Raw genomic sequence first — 21,406 nt, forward strand, 5'->3', positions numbered from 1 at the left:
CCTTAAAAATCGATACCAATAAATGCAAAAACCGATCACTTTAAAGCACATTTAAATGACTAGTCCAGCTAAAGCCAACTTCACAATAGTTCCTTTCGTCATTTGGGCGATCACCGGAACGGTATCGAACACAACGATTTTATGAACGGTCTTTTTATATTTCTGTTTGTTTACTTATTGAATAACTTTGAAAATATTGAACCGTGTTCATAATAGATATGAACTGCACGAATTGACTCGAGGCATATGAATTTGGAATCTCGCGGAAGAGTAATTACACTTCTTCGGTGAAGTGTCCAGTATCAAACCGGAATTGAACGACTGCAAGATAAACAAATCACATATACCAATGATACAGCTGTGGATAGAAGAGTAGTGACATTTCTGTACGCAGAGCAGTGGTTTATTGACTATATTTACATACAAATAATTACTGTAAATTGTGGAATAAATTTACTCTGTCAGTATAGGAAATAGCTAGGAGAATCGTAGCGTTTTTTATGACAATTTGTAATAAAATCAATATTAAAACTTCCGATAAGTCGGACGAGGCCTGACTAGGCTATTTTTTCTGCACGACACCGTGTGACGAAAACATTCGTTTATATTCTGCATATTTTGAACTTCGGATTTAAACCGATTATAAAGGTATATTTGTTAGGATTAATTTCCATATGGTTAAGGTACATACAGTATAAAGAATGTACATGTAGGTTTAATTTCTTTTAAAAGCCTGTGTAATATGTCGTAACTCATTCTTCTTTTTTTTATTTAACATTTTTGTTAGTTTTGGAAATTAATTGTAAAATATTGTAATGGGATCGGGATCAAGCAAAGAAAAGACTTCGGATTCTAGAAAAACAGCACCGAACACATCAAGAACCGAACCTCCAACCCCAAGGAAACAAAACGGACTTAACACGAGCGACCACGTTTCAAACTCAAATTTTCGGACATCTGAAAAAGGACAAAAACATCAAAACGGCGATACAAAAAAGTTCGACAAAAGTGTAAACAACAATAACAAACTTTCATCACGTGTTCCGCAGCCGTTAAATGATAGTGACGATGAAGGAGACGATATTCTCAGGGACGAATGGAAGAGTTCTCGGAACAAAATCAATGACTATAATAGTAACGGAGTAGGAAATAATTCAAATAAAAACATGCGGACGTGGGAACCGCCACAACCGTCGACAGGGGAATATCCGGAAACGTATGCTCAAAAGATGCAACGTGAACAATACAAAAGAGAGCAATTACTACGTCAGAAAACAATATACAGGGACCCGGACGAATGGAAAACCGCAGATCAGGTAAAAACTTGAAAATATTGTCAAATTTAAATACTTCCCTATTTCAGTTTCCTGGGTACTTTTTTTTCAAGACTTTCGTCCGTGTCAACATCCATCACGGATTTTTTTATATTAAATATGGAGTCATCGGAAAGTTAATTGTCAATTCATGTGTGTGTGTGGTGTGTGTGATATGACAAGTTTGAGAATTTTCTCTATAAATTACGTATATGATGAATTTCAAAAGCATTTGAGAACTATGTCGAGTTTGATTTTTTTTTATCAAACCGGACACAGAATGCATGAAATATTACACACAAAGATGAGAATAAAAGTTATGTTTCAACTCCTTTGCTGTACCATATAATGTAAACATCTATTTCCTTCTTTTATCACTATAAAGGTTCGTAACGGCTTAGTTCGCAATGGATCGGAATCAGATGTAAGTTGTTATCTTTGGACTAGAATTCCTAGCACGTAGGTTTATAAATTAAACACATATTTTATTATGTTAAAAGCTAGGTTAATTTCGTCGTTGAAGTTTATTTAACGACTTGCTTATATTATATATATATATATTAAATGAAATTTCAAAAGAAAATTTATATTAGAATTTTCCAAATGGATTAAATTCAAGACATCTTTTTCATAATACACCCACAACATGGGTTATGCCAATTTTTTTTCATCCCGTTACGGTTAATTCACTGACATCTTTTTTTTTGACAAGACAATTTTCTTTTTGTACTCGATATGAATGCACTTACTTTGGTCGCCGATGGTGAAAGATGACACTGGGTAGGGAAGCACTTTCAAAACAAATACATGTTTCTGTTGCTAACAGCATTACTTTGGTGTTTTGACGTATTGTGGGATATTATATTGAATAATTAAACGATAGCTTTTGATGAACGAGGCATTATCATGATAAATTGACTGCCTAAGCAACAGTGATATTGCCCGAAACGTTGCTAATGCCTCGAACTGTAGCTAGGGTATATCAACGTCGAAAAGCAATCTCGCTTCTTTGTGATAATGCCCTCTTGACATTTTCAGGCTCATTAATTAACACCACATGACCATTTTTTTACCAACAAGAAAAGCTTTTTCTCCTCCTATATGGAAATACTGTAATAGTTAATATTAGTTTTCGCGGCGTATTATTTTCGCTTTTTTCGCGGTGATCATAAAAGCGCTAAAATGTACCCGCGAAACTAACTTTTTACACTGTATAAAGCTTATCATCTTTTGAAACCACGAAAATTGATACCCTCCAATATGTTCACTTGACAGTAACTATAACGTATTATATTGCTCTATTGGCACTACGAAGAATTTAAGAAATTAATCTCTTTATACAGACAATGCCGTATAATTCACCTGAACCATATAAGTGTGTTTATTACCAATGTTAGCTCGATAACATATCTTCTTAGCCCTTCTTTAAATATATAATCATGCATATTGAAGACTTATTGTGTTAAGAAATTTTAGCCCCGAAATATGAAAATGACTAGTCATACATGTATAACTAATGTATCGTAGATTCAGTTATTTTTTTTATTATACTTGCAAAATCTTGCAATAAAACTTTCAGAGATCGTTGCATTCTTTTCGTCGACTAATACGTAGCAAAATATCCTGCCAGAATCAAACGCAGCACATATATTTATATTCTAAAGAGGTTTCATAATTTACAAATATTCCAATTCAAGTCTATTTTCCAAGAAATTTCAATTTACCTTATCTCCACGAAGAGTAGCCCTAATGTTAATAATAAATGATGATGGGAGATCGGACCGAGATATTGTTATTAATGTACTGTGCTTAGGGAATATTAAACTGATATACCATATAAAGGAAGGAACTGTTTGTCTGAATCCCAAATGAGATGTTTAGTAAAACTCATTTATGTTGTATTCCTTGTGAGCCTAAAAAAAAAATTGTAACCATAACAACCAGTCCGCTTGTTTCGAGATTTTAGGAATGAAGAACACAACGACTGTTTCCAAACAAAAGTCATTTATTAAATGACGAAAAATGAAAAATAAAACATACTCTCCTCGTTAGTCATTCAGTGGACAACATAAATTATTTTATTTAAAATGAAACTGGGTTTTGGCTAATAAAACCATGTGAATCATAAGATAATAAAGGACCGGTGCGTAAAAATGCTATGAAGAAAATTGTGTTATTCACAAGGTTTCAAAGACACTTCGTTGGTATGTTTCTTCCAAAATATACAAAAAAAAAATATGAATACTTTAATTTGTATTAGCATTCAGCTGTATGGAACAGGATATTAACGATATTTTGTAAAATAAAAGAGCTAGGATACGATAAGAAGTCAAAGGTCTCAATCTAATTAAAAGCCTCTTCCCTAATGTCCGTTCGTAGACGTCGATAAGTTACTGAGATAATTATCCTTGTGCACATGATTAAAAAAAAAGCATACATTAGAATCGTATAATGATGACTGAATAGCTGGTTAATTATTTATCATCAATGACTATTTATTCGGCTTATCAGATTTGCGATAAAGTCGCAATCGCTTGAAGTAATGGCCATGATTCCCGGTAGACTCTACCATTTTCGGTGATAAATTAACCAGCATCCAATACAGTGGTTTTTATTTTTACTTTTATTTAGTCTGGGGTTAATCCGAGATTTGTAATTAAAAGAGGCGAACATAGCTCTCCGAAGAAATCCAATCAAAATGTTTGGAGAGCAATACTTGATTATTCGCTATACCAAATGAAGGTACGGGTTGTTAATAATGTTTTGCTAACTTCATGTGTTACTAAAATCGATTTGAGCAACAGCTATATTCTAGAAAAACAGAGGACGTACCTTACCGGTGCACCTAGTCCATGTTACCAGTTTTTAGTTTAGTCCGAATTGCTCATTTACTTTTGTTGCTTTGTACGTATCATTTTGGTTATTTTATGTCCTTTGTTGTGTGTGTCAATTTTCTATATCTGGTCTTTGTCCTTGGATTAGATTATTTTGATTTCTGCTAGAATCTTGGTTCCCTTGGTTACTCTTACTTAACTTTAAAATGGTTGTAATGTAAGGAGAGTAAATATGGTGAATATGTCAAACAAACAACCCCACCGGGATGAAAAATGTTACGTGCTTTGGGCACACCCTATTCAATTAGAACTCTTGGGAGAAACATTAGACCAATATATATACATCAGTTTTGATGCACATTCAGTTAGCCTCTTTTAAATACAACCAAAGCTATGAAGTTTTTGATTGTTTCCTGGTGATGGTACACAGGCAAAATTATTTCACATGATTTTCACACAAATTTCACATGGTTTTCACCTGAACTGAGCAAATAAATTTTGTGTCAGAGTTCACGTGAAATTCGTGTGAATCGAGCCTTCACGTGAAATTCACATGAATTGTCCAGATGCAATTCATGTTAAATGAATTTCACGTGAAAATCATGTCAGTTTCATGTGAAGTTCACGTGAATTTCATGTGAAGCTCGATTAATATGAATTTCATGTGAAAAATATCTGCCTGTGTAGTAAACGAAACGGAAGCAAAAATTGAATTGCATTAGATTATCATATCAAAGTTTTGGTCTAGTAATGATTGGATTGTCTCATATAATGTTTATGATTTTATGTAAGTTACATGATAATCATTATAATCATACAAATCAAATAATATACCCATGATTTGTATATGTACATATCATGATAACCATGTGTAAGTGAAAACATTTGAAACAAATACACGAATGAATGCAAGAACATTTGTTATTATGTAGTGACCATCTGTAAGTGAAAACGTGGTACCACAACTTATACATTTGATGCTCATATGTTATAACTATTAAGTAGCAGTCTTTAAAAAATCAGTCAGGAAGTGATTCATGCATGTCAAAATCCAACCGAACTCATTTATTTCTTGTTCAGAAACCGTCAAAGATCACATATGCAGTCTGAGTTTTTCATTTTGGGATAGCGCTTTTTATGTGAAATTTATATATATTGCACATGAAATTAGCACTATGCCAGAGTTGTCGTTCTTGATGAAGTTTGATTTTGGGTGATTTTAGTGTTTCTCAAAATTACAGATCGAAATACAGAAAGGACTATTGTCACATAAATTTATAGCATTTGTAGACCGAAAAACATCTACTAATTTTTTATATCATAACTATAAATGGAAATGCAAGTAACACGATTATGTCAAGTTCCTGCTTTAATAACTGTGTCTTCAATTTTGGAAAATAACTAAACATTTGCCAGTGATGAAATGACAGCGTCTTGCCGCTGATTTTAAAATGGCGGCCAATTTGTTTACTAGAATTACTATACGGCGGGAAAATTAAAGTTGCTGTTTACTCAATGTTAATAAAAGTGATGGATATATATATATTTTTATTTTTAATTAAAATGTAATGAATGTATTCAATTTCTGATTAGTTTATACCCTATAACCTAATTTGGGTTCGTTTACGCTGAAACATAATCTGCCTCGCGGATAATTCAGCGTAAACGGACCCAAATTAGGTTATAGCGTATGAACTATATGTAATCAGAAATTGAATACATTCATTAAATATACTCAACTGTATAATAATAAACTAATCAGTATATCTAAATGAACAAAAATGATACACATATTTATATTAATATTTGTAAGTAGAACGATACATCATGAAGAGATCTTTTCTAATAGATCGACCATTTGTTAGCGAGGATGGGGGACTGCGATGTTTTTTGAAAAAAAAATAAATGATTCTTAATTTTCCCTATTTAACAAGGCAGATTTTCAAATAAAAAAATCAATTTCGGTCCGCTGAAATACAAATAAATACTTTTCGCTTCCTCGACAAACAATTCGTATCCGACATAAATCCCGTCCCCCCACCCCCCCCCCCCGTCAGGAAAAAAATGGTCAGTGCCTTAGAGAATATATGATTTTCCTACACAACTTTAATGATATTAGTAATACGTTTAATATAACACATACTGCATGCAGTTGAGGGTGGTATACTAGATTTCCACACGAAGGAAGAATGTCATTCGAGACTTAGAACCATGAAAAGTGAAACAGTTTGATACTGCAGTATAATATAAACATATGTAAGCAAACGTAGGATACTTGTATGCTTATTTAAGGAGGTAGACCTAGGGTAAGGGACATAACTCATGAAATCAGTGATATGTTTGCATCATACTCAATTTCCCCCAAAGCTCTCAAGCTTTCGTTTGAAGCAGAATAAAATGAATCCAAGTTAATTAGATGCTTACATAAGATTGATGTAAAATGCTGAATACAAACGTTTCAGTAATTTTTAAGAGTTGTGTCCCTTACCCGAGGTCTACTTCCTTAAATAAAGTAAATAAGTAAGTGAAAACAAGAAACTCATATGTATACATGATAATTATTAGTAAGTGAATAATACACGATGAACATATGCGTATTTAATAGGTATAGGTAAATCGAAGACATTGTATACCCATCTGTATAATTATGTACTAACTATATTTAAATTAAAAAAAATATGATACAAATGTGCATGTGAATTGTATGAACAAGAAATCAACATATTGCAATTAACTTAGTCTTACTCATTCAATTTTCAATACTGGGTATTTAGAATGATGTGCATTTTCATTATTTTTTTTTCAGACCACAAAAAAGATCTTTCTTCAGTTATATAAAATATATCACTTTCTACATAAAATCAATTATGCACCTGTTTCAACCGTCTAATCAATAGCCGACCTACTGTGTGCAGTTTCTAAGGCAGATCTATATATCTGACCGGTGTTGTACGTAAATTTGTCTTTTTTTGTTAGTTCATGGCGATAATTGACTAAAGGGGTGTTATCTGAGACTATCTTGTAGTATGGTCCCGTCTCTTTATGGCTCATTCATTTTAATTACATAAAATTGAAAGCCATTTAAAAGTCTAAAACAAAACTTAAACCATGTACTTATGAACTGATATATGTCTAAGCTATTTGGCCCCGTTTGTTTCTCGTATATAACTTGTGTGAAGTCTAGATCACTACTCCGTATAAAAATTATGCTTGGTATTTATCATCGATTTTTCTATACTGGTAAGCATAAATTAAAAGGACAACGATATTTTGTGTGTGAGTACACTGAATTTCTTAACTTTATGGCAATGACTTGTCTGAATTTCATTGGTTTTCATGAAATAGGCTTGACCGCTAGTTATATTTTTCCAGTATATCAAATAACATGCATAACATCATGCAGAACAGGGAGTGTATAAGAATGATATAAAAAAAGTCTCTGTGCAGACAAACTGCACTTGCTTCCATTATATCCTTATTCCCAAAATAATAGACACGACACATGACACATGAAATGCTGATTAAATATTTGCCTGATGTTTTGCATGGACTCGTATTCTGTGATTGTATTGATGTTCAGAACCGCACGGAAAGGGTCACTGGTTAGGACTATTAACATTTCAACAAGATTTTAAACATTTATTTTAAATCTAGACCGCAGATCTGTCAACAAATTCTTAAAGCTGTAATCTAACTATGACATTTGATAAAGGTATTATTTCTTCTCTTCAATGAAGTCATCTATACGAATAATTATTTAGGAGGAGTCAGTCCTATTTGGTACGCAATATCCAGTTTTGTATATCGAATAAGAATTGGCACCAATTGACCGCTAACCTGTTGAATAGGAAACAGCCGCTTATAAACTGTATTGCTTAAGACCAATTATACATTATATTTATAAAGTTTAAAAAGTATTGTTCCAGAAAATGTATATTTGCCCTATAATTTCTTGAGTATTTTCACAATCTTTGAATTGAAGCGTCAATTTTAGATTTCAAGGATAACTATGCAATCAATTTTTGCTTTCTATATTTTCTGGTCGGATTTTTATTTTTCTATGTTTAGTTAACAATTCTATTTTTTAGGTATGTATATATAACATGTAACCAAGATGAAAGAAAATGTCTCATTAGCAAAATTCCAATTTAGGTTTTTATCTTTCGAAAAAAATACACGTTAAAAGAAGAAAAAAAGAACGAAACAAAAATAAAATCAAAATCAAACATAATCTAAGTTATGAAAATTAACTTCAATGTAAAATATAACCCAAAGTTCTTATAATTAATACAGAAAACTCTAGCCTAAATTATACATTACATACAGGGAACGATTTTGCTTAAAGGACCGAAGGATATTATCTTGACACCAAAGAACACGCCTATTTGCGAGAATATGAGTTATATACTCAAAGTTAATATCCATAAGTCTATATGTTCATATTTCATATCTGAAGGAACCATGGTCATATATTTGAACTGATCTTTAATTTAAGTGATAGTTTACCATTTATTACTAAATGTGCATAGAATAAGCCTCCGTTAATAATATTTTTTTTTGTTTAATCAGATACAAAACATTATAATATGAAAGTATGATTGGTCGTGGGGTACCAATTTGTGCATTACTGATACACGTAGTAATGCCATGAAGGTACTTCATAAGTTTATAATTATCTTTGACAAAGAGCGTTGTAAAATGTAACCAAATCGAAACAGGCCATTTTTTAAGACATGCAACCCTTCATGTATGAATTATAATATTTAAAAAAAGCATGCATACGAGAGTTGCTATGTTCGTTACAACATTCTTATTGTATATTTGCAGCTATCACAACAAAGTTTTGATGTATCAAAGTTCAAAGAAGTTAACAAATCAGTGGTAAGTGTAATACTAAATATTACACATTTCGGTGTTCACGTGTTTCAGCAGTAACCTCTTATCGACAGCATTAGTACATAATTTAAATACTCAGGAAATTCAAGATTCAACATCAACATCACTAGCTAACCCTTTTCTATTTGCAAACTGTAACCACCCTTTTTTGCTTGCTTTGATGAATTTTCAAAAATATACAATTACAAAAGAAATTATTTAGTCTTACTTTAAATGCTTATGATTACAAACTACACAAAAAAGAAGTTCTAGCTGCGAATGCTTCGCCTTCAGTAAGGTTTTTTAAGGTCACTTTTAACTTGTTCCTTGAATTCAGAATCCTTGAGTTCTCGATATTGCTATTGCCTTTGTATTTTGTTTTTATCTTTTAACTTCTATTTTGACGTAGCGTACGGTGTTGGTGTCATTTTTTGATAACATCGAAAAGGCAAAAATTGACGTCTTTTTTGTATTGCGACGTACATCGTTCTATAACTGTTACATGTAAAAAGAGTAAGCTTAATTATTTTTTTTTACATATAACACACATGACATGTTCATTATTTAATTATCCGATTCGATATTAATTTTTCATACGTATTGGTCAATTGAAATGATCAGATTACATCCTGCTATGGTAAATAGTTTGGCATCAACCATTTATAAATGATTTGAAGGAAATTTCATCCTATGAAAAAAATGTTAGGAATTATGTAAACAAATTTCGTGATGCGAAAAAAAGTAAAACATCCTCACTAAAATAGAAAGCCAACTAACCTACAAGCAAAAAGTCAGTAGCACCCCCTCCCGGAAATCATATTGTGAAATATTTGTAAGGTCTGTTGCTAAACATAAAATGTTGCTAAACATTACGAGAAAACGAAACCTTGGCAAATCTCCCTCTTTAGAAAATCGGAGAGCGAAATCTCCTGTTTTTATTATACGACGAAAAAAACTTGCGGTCGTATAATGTTAATGGCGCAGTCGTCGTCCGCGTCATCGCCGTCGTGGTTTGGGGACACTTGGTTTCCGTGCGAAAACAACTTTAGTTGTGGTTGACGAATTGAATTGTTCTGAAATGTTGATATGATTTTACCAACAAAGAAGATTCCTATTTAATTTGGACTTTGTTGTCCCTGCCGCTTTAGAAAAAGGGGTCAAAAAGGGTAAAAATACGTATTTTATTAAAACCCATGTACATTGTTTTTTTCTCGATTTTAAATATTCTATTTTTAATGTGTTATTTATTTAATTCGGCTAAACAAATATACAGCAGATTTTATGTGTTTTGGACACATCGGGGATCAAAGTTGGGCAACGCCTGAAAACATTTTCATAACTTTATTTGTCCGATTTCGAAATTTTTTATTTCATTGGATTCTTCAATGGTTTCCTCATTTTTCAATTAGATTTCGGATATCTCTTACGGTTTTCGAGTTATAAGGGGTCAAAAAGGCCACATCAGAATAAATCATTTTTTTGTTTTGTTTTTGGTCCGATTAAAAAAAAATCAAAAAAATATTTTTGCAATATTCGTACTGCTTATTATAAGCGCGTATTTACACATTTCAAAATACTTTGATGCAGGCACGCTGATCCGGATTTCACCAGGACATCATTGCATATGAACAGACAGGAGTGCGCACAAGGACTTTCTTTTTCTTGTTTTCTTTTCGACATTTCTTTCATTATTTTATCAGATTCGCTAAAATCGTATTTTTTTTTATTTATTACGTCCATAGTCGTAATAATTTAATCTAGTATCCTAACTTTTCAATACCTTTTATTGTTGTTAAAATTGACGTTAAAAGAGTTTTTACGTCGCAAAACAGAACGTTACATTGGAACGTCAAAAATGCGCTTTGTGACATTTTTGTTAGACACGGTTTTATATACATTTGTTAAGCCAAAGAAAAAAATGAAATGATAAAACCATAGAGGAGGATAAATACATTTTTAAGTAGATCGACTCGACACCATTTGCCTTTTCGAACAATTCGTTCGAATTTCGCATGGTGTACGCGTACAAATTTTAGATGTTGTGACAATTTGGTTAGACACAGACAAAATGCTGGGCTTAGATACATGTTCAACCAAGTACCAATATTATTAGAATATACTATCTGCAGCATATACACATATGATATTCAAAATTTCATAGTTATTAGTTCACTCAAAGCTAACGAAAAAAAGCTTTTGATAAAGACTGGGTAGCACGCAAGGTGTAGAAAACGTCGGGAAAAGACAACGTGACAACACAACATACGTGTGTTTTTGTCTACTATTAGACAATAAAACTCATTATTTGTTAGAATAAACGTGATATTCTGAATATTTATACAGTCCTGTAAGCGTGAATATACTTTGGTAAAAATAATATTCGTTGTTATAATTTACAACCGTAAGCAAGAAAGTAGCCAATGGCCAACGTCGAAAAAAAATCAAGATTTGTGACATAATTGAAATACGGGCAAAAAGGCTTTTAACAAAAAGACAGATTGAACATTTCATATATAATTTCATTGGGGTTATACAATAAATTGTCAAAATAGTTAATAAAAGTCCCGCTTTAAAATAGCTGTTCGCATAACTTTAAAAAAATGTCAAACATTTTGTCTTCGAATCGGTCTCTTTCCATTTTTACATTAAAGGGGAGATATTTGTGATATTGTAATAGGCTTTGATCTTATCATTACTTCATGGAAAATATGACATCGTCTGAAGCACAAACTGCTCTTTCCAAATAAGTGTGTTTTATCAAAATACGCCAAGAAACAACTTAGATATATTGGTGAAATGGGAAGCAAGCATTTCTTAATGTTAACCGTCCACATATGAAAATGGACGTTCTTGTGATCGAAAAGTGCTTTCCCTCCACAATTAACGGCATCTTTCAAAGATTTATGATTGTAATTCTAAAACAACAACCATTTTCGAACATTTTAATATCTATATTGCCTTTGATAACTCCACATTCTAATAGCAATATTTCGGTTTTCGTAACCAGCCCCGGTTCAATCGAATGTAACGTCTGTGCATTTAATGGTAGGAAATGCCAACTCAGTCTAGGGTAATATATGATATATATTATATTTTTAGCCAAAGACTGACATTTTTGGACCTTTGGCTAATAACGGTAAGTTGACTATATAAATAGTTTTTCTAGTTCAATGTTAACGTTTTAGAGCCACTATATACTTAGAAATACTGAATGTGTTACGTGTTTTGTGTCGGCTGTCTTGTTTTTCTTCAGTTTTCATTTTTCATTGAATTTCATTTGTTGTGAACATTTTGTATGTAGAACGTCTCTGTTTTCTAGGAAAGCAGAGGACGCTTACCCTGCCGGTGCACCTGGTCCATGCTCCTAGTTTTTAATGGAGTCCGAGTTGCTCATTAGCTTTTGTTACTTTGTATGTATGATTTTAGTTACTTTCTGTTCTTTGTAGTGTATGTCTGTTTTCCATGTCTGGTCTTTGTCCCTGGATTACATTCTTTTGATTACCGCTATAACCTTGGTTCCCTTGACTACTCTTTCCCGTTTTTGGTCATGTTTTGGAATTAAAATGTCTCTACATTGTCCTCCTATTTTGATTTCTCAGTATATCTTTTTTCGGTATTAATTATTAGAATATCCTGATTTATGGCATAATAATAAATGTTTTCTAATGGTGAACTTTTGCTGTATGGTTTGATCCAGAGGTTTTGAACCTGTGTAAAAAGTAACCTACTTGTATTAAACTTTCTAAATTTAGTTCTATCTCCAGAAACTGTAAGCAGTTTATTGAGAAGAAAATATAAGTCATCAATGGTGGGAAAGTTTTATCTCATGTCTGTTTTACATTTGTTGAGACTTTCCTAAATTACCATGTCTAAAGAAAAAGGGCAATTTTCCCATGGACGAAAAAAACTACTTCAACATAAGTATCACAATTTATTCATTATATTACAATAGAACAACTACAAAATACCAAATTAACCTCCCCAACTATCTTTTATTTTGTATATTGCTATCTAAAACAGAAAGCTTCAACTTCATTTGCATACTAAAATGTCAGTATGTCGTGTATATCTAGATATTGTAATTGTTATTATTTGCATTATATTAATAAATCTATAAAATTCAAGATCGGATAAACGAGACGAGTTCTGATCCAATAAAAGGTGGGCCGTCCAGACTATCAGTTTTTATTTTTGCCCACCTATTGCACACAATTGCATACAATCATTTAATTTATCTAACGGAAAAAAGGTGGTTCAACCCGTGGAACCCTTCCCCTGGATCTTCGACTGCAGTTTAATGAGTTTGATTGAAAGACACATTCTGTGGTTGACAGAACAGGACAAAACAACCTATCGTGTCATCGACTTGTTTCTAAATTATTAAAATACATTCTAAGCATTCTGAATATTTGATAGTTCAAAGCAATCAAACTGTTCAAACTTATCTTCCTGGTGTCATTGTAGTAGCCTTAAGTACTAATTTATGTCTTTTTATCTCCAACCTTATACCTGGATCAAGACATAGTACATACTAGGTCGTTTTAATTGATTTTAAAGCTTAAGTTGTTGACAAGTTCTAAATGTTTGATGGTTTAAGATACGTTAATTGTTGTGAATGGTTTTTGTCAAAACAAGGCTATGGGAATACATCATATCTCCTTAATCTGACATGACTCGCGAGAAGTGGGCCGTATTTGATATGCAATTACTGACACTGAGTGGACCGTATTTTCATTGATAACACATGAACAAGCAATGTCCGTTATAAGTCGTTACCTTTCGGGCATTTGTCGAAATGTAGTATATCACATCTCTATCATTGGCTTTTTTTGGTTGGATTAACTATTGTATAAAAATAACAGTTACATGTATCAAGGACAGTCTTCAAACCAAATAGAGATAATTTATAATTATATATTATTTTGTGGGTTTCAAACATTTGTCATTTTGCCGAATCTCAGTCAGTTTGTATGTTTTTTTTGACAAACGACTACTCATTTTTTTGTTTGAAAGAATTTTGGTAAAATAATTAGTGGAAAGTATATATAACTTCAAGAAAGGGCATCCTTTTCGTTTTCAATATTTTCACCTTTATTGTTTCAGAGTGGTTAAATTTATTTTAAACGCTGAGGTTAGGACTAGACGTATAAGGTCCTAAACCCAGCTGTTTGTATGTTTTACGTGAAGAAACAGATTTAATTTATAATTTGTTTACAAGCTCAGGTCTATGTAGTAATACTTCTCAAGATACAAGTTGTTATTATCAAGATTAAAACAAATGTTTAATTTATAAGAGCTTTATAACGTCTTATCGACATTCAGTGCAGGTTTTAAACTTAAGGTGCATTTTTTTCCTTTTCATGTAAATAGATCTGTTATATATTTATATAGAAATATATGGTTATATCACGCTTGATTAAAATATATGCTTGGTTTGCAGTCCTCAGTATCACGGTTGAAATAATAGTTTAATAGATCCTTTCGTGTAAAGTCTGTTAGTATTCACAATGTTTACTTTCGCGAGGTAGGGCTTGGGTAGAGCAAAAAATATTTCATGCACGTGTTATAAATATATTTATTATCTATAAAAGCGTGCGCGAATGTGTTCGTAACCAAAACCAACCAAACCAACTCCTGTATAATTTTAGAATTTTCAAAAAATAAAACACAGTGTTTGTGCTTATTGAAGTAAACAGTTGATGTATTGTACTCTTAATTAGATAACATTTTATTTCTGAGAGAAGTATTTAACATATTGATGCGCGAACTAAGACCAGAAATGATAGTGCATACTTTTATTAGGTCGTATACTCTGCGTTTAAAACAGATGAAAATACTTTGGATTCATTCTTTAAAATATTTTTCTTTATACATGACAACGATGAGAATTCAACTCTGAGGAGTGTAACAATCCTTTTAAACTTTGGAATGATATAAATACTGCCCCACTTAGGAATCATGCAAAATGTAATATAAGGTGAAACAATAAAGGGACATGTTTTATATATATGCCCTCAATACATAAACCTTTCAGGCAATGGTATGAACAATTGAAAGTTAATCTTTTGGTTTGGTAGACAAATGTAAAGTGTTGATTTTATTGTTAAAGTAGTGCAAAATTTACTGCTTGAAACTAGAGATATAGCCAATCAAAAATGTTCTCTTTTTATACAGCATTTCGTCGAATCTAAAATTTTCAAGACTTGTTATTGAGTGTATTGAACTCATCTAAGCTTCGTAGAACATTACATTCTAAAGGTAATTCCAGACTTTGCATGGTGTTCAGATGATATAATACAAGTTTATTAATTTTTCCTTGAATGTCTGATCCTTCGCAGTGTGCATAATAAATCATATACTTGCGTTGATATCATTGTTTAAAAGGTCTTTCTTTTCTCGTTAAAGTATTCATGAATAAAATATGATATTTATGACGTCAGAATGTAAATATATGCATGGGGTTAAACAAAATTGTTGAGAATGAGAATAAACTATTTAGAAATATCATTATGAAAACATGATTCTCCCATTTATTTTAGAGTAAAAGAAGTACAAATATAATTATAAGATTTGATTTTTATAAGCCTCCTGATTGATTAGTTCTTTTAAAGCAACAAAGGTTTTTTGGATCAAGAAATTTGGTACTGTGACGTCATTACATGTAAAGTCGATTAGTCTGCAGTCATTGATTCGAATTGAATATCCCAAACTTATGGTTAAGAATTGCTTCCCGTTTTAAACTCGATAACACCTAGATTATAAAGAACGTTTTAGCCAATCAATGATTGGAAAACTAACTTTTGGACAATTCTAGCTTGCTCTGTGATTATTGAATCAAGACATGCCCCAAAATTGATCATATCGCACAAGTTTTCAAAAATAACTTAGATAGCTGCATTGGTATATTATATACGTTTTGTTATACTGTGTTGTTATTGTGGTATAATTGGTGTTGTAATTATGGTATGCTCCTTGATGAAACTGTGCTGTTATCGATGTTTTAATTATGTATGCTTGATTTAATGTGGGTTGTGTTGTAATTGTGGCATATTCGGTGCTGCACATGCTGTACGTGTGCTATGCTATATGTTGTTATCCTGGTATGCTTGTAGGTGTAATTGTGGCATGCACGGTAGTGCAATTGTGGTGTGCTTACTGCTGTTACTGTGATGTGCTCGGTGTTGTAATTATGGAATGCTTGTTGTAATTGTAGTATAAGTTGTGTTGGAATTGTGATATACTCGGTGCTGTACGTGTGGTACGTCAAGTGTTGAAATCATGGTATGCTCAATATTGCAATATTGGTGTGATTAGTATTGTTATTGTGGTTTGCTTGGTACTGTAATTGTGGTATACTTGAGGTTGTAATTGTAGTGGCGGTGTAGTTGTGGTATGCTCGGTCTTTTAATTACGGTGTGCATGGTGGTGTAATTGTGGCGTGCTCGGTATTGCAATTGTGTTGTGCTTAGTGCTGTTATTGTGGTATTATTAGTGGTGTAATTCTGGTTTACTCGGTGTTGTAATTGTGGTGCGTGTGGTGGTGCAATTGTGGTGTACGTGGTTGTGTAATAGTGGTATGCTCGACAGTGCAATTTTGGTGTGCTTAGTGCTGTTATTTTGGTATGATTTGTGGTGTAATTCTGGTGTGCTCGGTACTGTTAATGTGGTATGCACTGTGTTGTAATGGTGGTGTACTTGTGATATGCTCTTTGTGTCATGCTCGGTAGTGCAATTGTGGTATCCATGGTGGTGTAATTGTGGTATGCCCGGTGCTGTAATTGTGGTGTGCTTAGCGATGTTATAATGGCTTGCTTGGTGGTGTAATTGTGGGTGTGCACGGTGTGATTATGGTATGCTTTTTGGTGACATTGTGGTGTTCTCGGTGTTGTAATTGTGGTATGTTTAATTTTGTAATTGTGGTATGCTTGGTGTAATTGTAGTATACTCGGTGCTGTACATGCTGTATTTTTAGTATGGTAGGTATTGTAATCGTGGTATGCTTGGAAGGTAATTGTGGTGTAATTGTGGTATGCTTTGTGTTTTCACTGTGGTGTGTTCGGTGGTGTTAGTTTGGTATGATCGGTGGTGTAATTGTGATGTGGTAGGATCTGGAAATATGGTATGATCAGTGGTGTTCTAGTGGTGTGGTCAGTTGTGTAATTATGGTATGCTCGGCGGTGTCTTCTCGTGGTAATTACCCTCGTTTGTAACCTCGGTATTGTTCCTTCTCTGATTTTAATTCATCATAACCTATCATAACATTTTTTCACAAACCTATTTCTAAAGATTATTCACAAGGATAAGAGTTTATTGTTTTTTTTTCTTGTTTACGAGTATATGTATCACAACATTTTTCTTCAGATTACTCGATGCGTCAGTATGATGAAAATAATTATTACGAAACTGGAAATCCAAATTCTAGAAAACAGTAAGTATGTTTTTCACTTGCCTTTATTAATATCATTCGTTTTAAAGTTGACATCATATGAGCAACTCAGTGGGTGTTTCTAGAAAAGCAGTTGCATATATTTTTTATGACACCTGAAGTCACTCGCGTTTTGTTATTTTGTTATTTATTTATTATTATTGTTTTTTTGCACAGTCCGGGTTCAGTTTCGTTGGGTGTTCTTTAAATAAATGTGTTATTCGCGATGACTTTTCATTACTCTTCATCTTGTCGGTGTCCTTGTCACCTTTGGCCTCATTGCTTTTTCTTAGCAATTATATCAGAAATCGCACATACGGAATTTCCGATTACGTATAAGTAAACTTTTAAAAGCTTAACATAAGGCACGTTATTGTAAAATATTTTGGTTATATTTACCTCAACCTTTGCAGCGTTTGTGCTAAAAACATTAAAAAAAATTTTTATCATCCAGTTAGGGCTAGTTTCATTCCATCTACGCATAAAGAAAGATTGTAGCAAAACTCAATTATGGAAAGTAGTATCATTATAGGAAAGAAAAAAAGCCGACTACCATTAATTATGTTGTATTTTTGTTTTTTGTTGTTTGTTTTTTTTTGTTTTTGTTCTTTTTTTAGATCTGTTCCTAAGTATGATATATCTGAGGAGGAACTCATGAACGACATAGAGTCACACTATTATTAAATGTTGGGAGTAGACATCTTTGAGGTTATATAATGATGTTCATGCAGTATCAAATATAGTAGTTTGTGAAACGTACTTGATCGTATTCAAATAGAATGCATTTATTTTTTTTTTAAATAAGTGTTTGTTTCAAAGCCAGTTGACAGTGTATTCAGCTGATTTAGTAGCGTTTCTCGTATAGTTCAAGAAAATGCGACAGTACTTATAATCATGACAAATGTATCATCCAAGTGGCGGTAGAAAGGTCTATTCGTTATCCATCCATCAAAAGATCTGCGAGTCTAGGCACTTGACAAATACTGGCATGAAATCAGTACAGGATCAGTACAGATAGTGCGACGTGTGAGACGCACGATTATAACGATTGAGATATACACATTTGAACAGACAGTACATTGAACAATTATCAGTCAAATTTGGAATAGGCATCGATTGATAAGCTTGTATATCGAACATTTATGAGTCAAATTCTCTACTGAGTTAAACGTTGGGCCTATGTAATCTATCTGAAAATCTAATATTGTTTTCGTTCACTTGTATTTGGCACGTGGTATTTGGCTTTTACATCATTCTGTATTGTCACTGCTTTATTTTTTAAAGTTCATGGTTCTATAATGTTGTAAATGTGTTCGATTACCAAACTATAAACGTCTTCATCAAATGATTATGACGAGAGATACTATTGAACGTGAACGACGATTGCAAATAATTGCATGAACGAAATTTTGTAAATGGGATAGATGCATATTCAAACTATACTGAGTACATTAAAGTTAATTTGCATGTTCCAAGCAGCGCCTTGCGTTTTGTTTTTCGCACAATTGCTGATATATCGGATTCGCAAAAACTAAAACACATTCTGAAAAACAAAATCACTTGGATGATGTCAAATGGGCGCCATGCACTGTTTGAAGCTATTTGGTTTTTTTCTTAAGATTGATCCACTAATTATCAAATTCGATCACTACCACATTTGAAACAAAAATGCCTCATAATTATTGATTAACAGGTTTCATCACACAAATAAAGGTTCCCCAATCACTTTCGTGTATCATGTTTGAAAAGAGATCAATTGTCGGTCTACAAAATGAGTATTAATTTTTCTACTGATACGCGTAAACGCCCATCTACGAAATTCATAAAATATATTGTGTATGCACAGTTAATCATAAATGATGACTATTTATTTTGATTGAATGGGTTATTATGAATTAAATAATTTCATTTATTGAGCACAAAATCACCCCTCAAAAGAGAATTGTAAATCATTCGTTTCACTGCATGCAAGTCGGTTACATAAACTTTCCCAATTCAATTAATTGATCAGGATATTTAACTGTTTGAAAAAAAGAGACTGTGTAATAAAAAATTGCAATCTAATTAAAACAATGAGACCTTCCAATTGTTTCATTCAATCACTTTGGGTAGTATCTAACATCCAATCTTACTTTCGATTCAGATGACCTTTCTGATCAGCAAATCAACTTTCAGATTTCATAATTGTGAAAGCATCATACCTGGCCAAGTTCCAAGTTTTTGGTGGAGTACGAGTTGCTCATTTACTTTTGTTGCTTTGTATGTATTATTTTGGTTATTTTATGTTCTTTGTTGTGTTTGTCTGTTTTACGTGACTAGAATATAGGTTCCCTTGATTACTTTTTTAAAGTAAAAATCGACGATTCTGAAAAAGGTGATCTATCGGAGTGTAGTTAGATCCTTTACATGCATGCAGTGCTTGAATGGAACAATGCTTTGGTCTAATTTTAACTAGATTGCAAATGAATGCATTTTTTTTTTAAACTTTCTTTAGTTATCTGATAAAAAAAAATATTTGTGCGAATAATTGGTTTAAACACTGAACAATTGTTCGGTAATAACTGAAGAAAAATTTATGGTGTCTTGCTGATCAAACATTTGAGCTAGGATAAGATAAAGCAGGACTTGTTTCGATGTCCTTATTACAGCAAGTTATATAGTTGACTTCAGCGAATGCAGTATGTCTTCCCGTGATTAAATAACAATGAACTGATGAATTTTAGGTAGTTAACTGGAAAATTGAAAAAAGAGATTTAAAAAAACGTTCTTATAATCAAATTTTAATTACAATACTTATATATGAAAAATTAGAAACTTTAAATCAAGTTGTTGATTTTCCAGTTACTTTAAGACGCGTCTTTGCATCATGAGAAGACAAAATCTCTTCCCTGAAGTTAACTGTTTAACTTGCTGTAACTAAAATTTATTTCTTTTATGAAAAGGTTTTCATAAAGAAAATTTTATTTCCATATAAAGGGTCCGGCTTAGACAGGTATATACTGTGATATCTAAGTTTGTCTTATATCTACTGTGATATCTAAGTTTCTCTTATGTCTACTGTGATATCTAAGTTTATGCTGGTCATAGACTTAATACTGAAAACTGTGTGATGTTTTAATTTGTATAACTTGCCGAAATAGTTACTGGTTATTATATTTTATGCAAGTATTTATTTATGTGATTAAAAAAAGTACCTTCCACGAAGTATTTGTTTTTTCTCTCGGGTTTAATGCATTTTAGAATTAAGAGTCGCCTATCTAAATGTAAAATAAATTGAAATCTCGGGTTCGGTGATTATATTAGGATGCTATATTTTTTATCTCACGCGGACAATGGCTAAAAATAGTCTCATATTTTATCAGAAAGCCTGTTCCGAAGTTAAACATTTTCCACCGTTCGAAACCTTCTATTGACTTCCAGTTAATAGCATCTGATTTTTTTAGACTCCTTGTTTCTTTCATCGTCTCTGTCGTTGTTTTGCATAATTCATAGTCTCTCTATTTTTCATTAAATGATTCTGTTTGCACCGTTAGAAATCCTTGACTTGAATTAAATGCTTCATCTGGCGTAGTTCGGCTTCGTCTTAACCTTTTAAGTTAAACTCATACTGCATTCGCTGAAGTCAACTATATAACTTGCTTACGGTGTATCCATCTGCGCCATGAAAACTGATTTGTTCAACATGTCCTAGTTTTCCTTTCATCTTTCGTCTACCCCGGACTTGACTTTTTATGAGCAACTCGGCGGGTGTTTATAGAAAAGCAGAGGACGCTTACCCTGCCTGTGCACTTGGCCCATGCTCCCAGTTTTTAGTGGAGTCCGAGTTGCTTATTTGCTTTTGTTACTTTGTATGTATGATTTTAGTTACTTTATGTTCTTTGTTGTATATGTCTATTTTCCATGTCTGATCTTTGTCCCTGGATTACAGTTTTTTCATTACCGCTATGACCTTGGTTCCC

General features: G+C 32.5%; 1 protein-coding gene across 3 annotated transcripts; it reads left to right on the top strand.

Moving 5' to 3' along the window:
- On the top strand, positions 1 to 20,651 carry LOC148598620 (uncharacterized). 3 transcript variants are annotated; one of them, XM_088562307.1, is made up of 6 exons: positions 1 to 1,316; positions 1,699 to 1,772; positions 8,975 to 9,028; positions 12,122 to 12,158; positions 17,384 to 17,450; positions 18,065 to 20,651. In XM_088562307.1, exons 1-6 carry the CDS (start codon positions 816 to 818, stop codon positions 18,103 to 18,105), a joined length of 774 nt encoding a protein of 257 aa, XP_088418433.1. In that variant the 5' UTR covers positions 1 to 815; the 3' UTR covers positions 18,106 to 20,651. The 3 variants fall into 3 exon arrangements, with proteins under 3 accessions (XP_088418433.1, XP_088418434.1, XP_088418435.1); XM_088562308.1 differs by having other exon boundaries at positions 6 to 1,316; positions 1,699 to 1,737; XM_088562309.1 differs by lacking the exon at positions 1,699 to 1,772 and having other exon boundaries at positions 18 to 1,316.
- The last annotated feature ends 755 nt before the right edge of the window (positions 20,652 to 21,406 follow it).

This window comes from Perna viridis, chromosome 14 (assembly GCF_037379345.1).
Source record: "Perna viridis isolate PV_CMFRI_1.1 ecotype Kerala chromosome 14, ASM3737934v1, whole genome shotgun sequence".
Lineage (NCBI taxonomy): Eukaryota > Metazoa > Mollusca > Bivalvia > Mytilida > Mytilidae > Perna > Perna viridis.

What these genes read in the sequence shown, in the direction of transcription:
- LOC148598620 (XM_088562307.1), top strand. Translation starts at nt 816, where the DNA reads ATGGGATCGGGATCAAGCAAAGAAAAGACTTCGGATTCTAGAAAAACA. An exon ending in AATGGAAAACCGCAGATCAG is followed by an intron (nt 1,317 to 1,698) that starts GTAAAAACTTGA and finishes ATCACTATAAAG; the next exon opens with GTTCGTAACGGCTTAGTTCG. An exon ending in AAGAAGTTAACAAATCAGTG is followed by an intron (nt 9,029 to 12,121) that starts GTAAGTGTAATA and finishes TTATATTTTTAG; the next exon opens with CCAAAGACTGACATTTTTGG.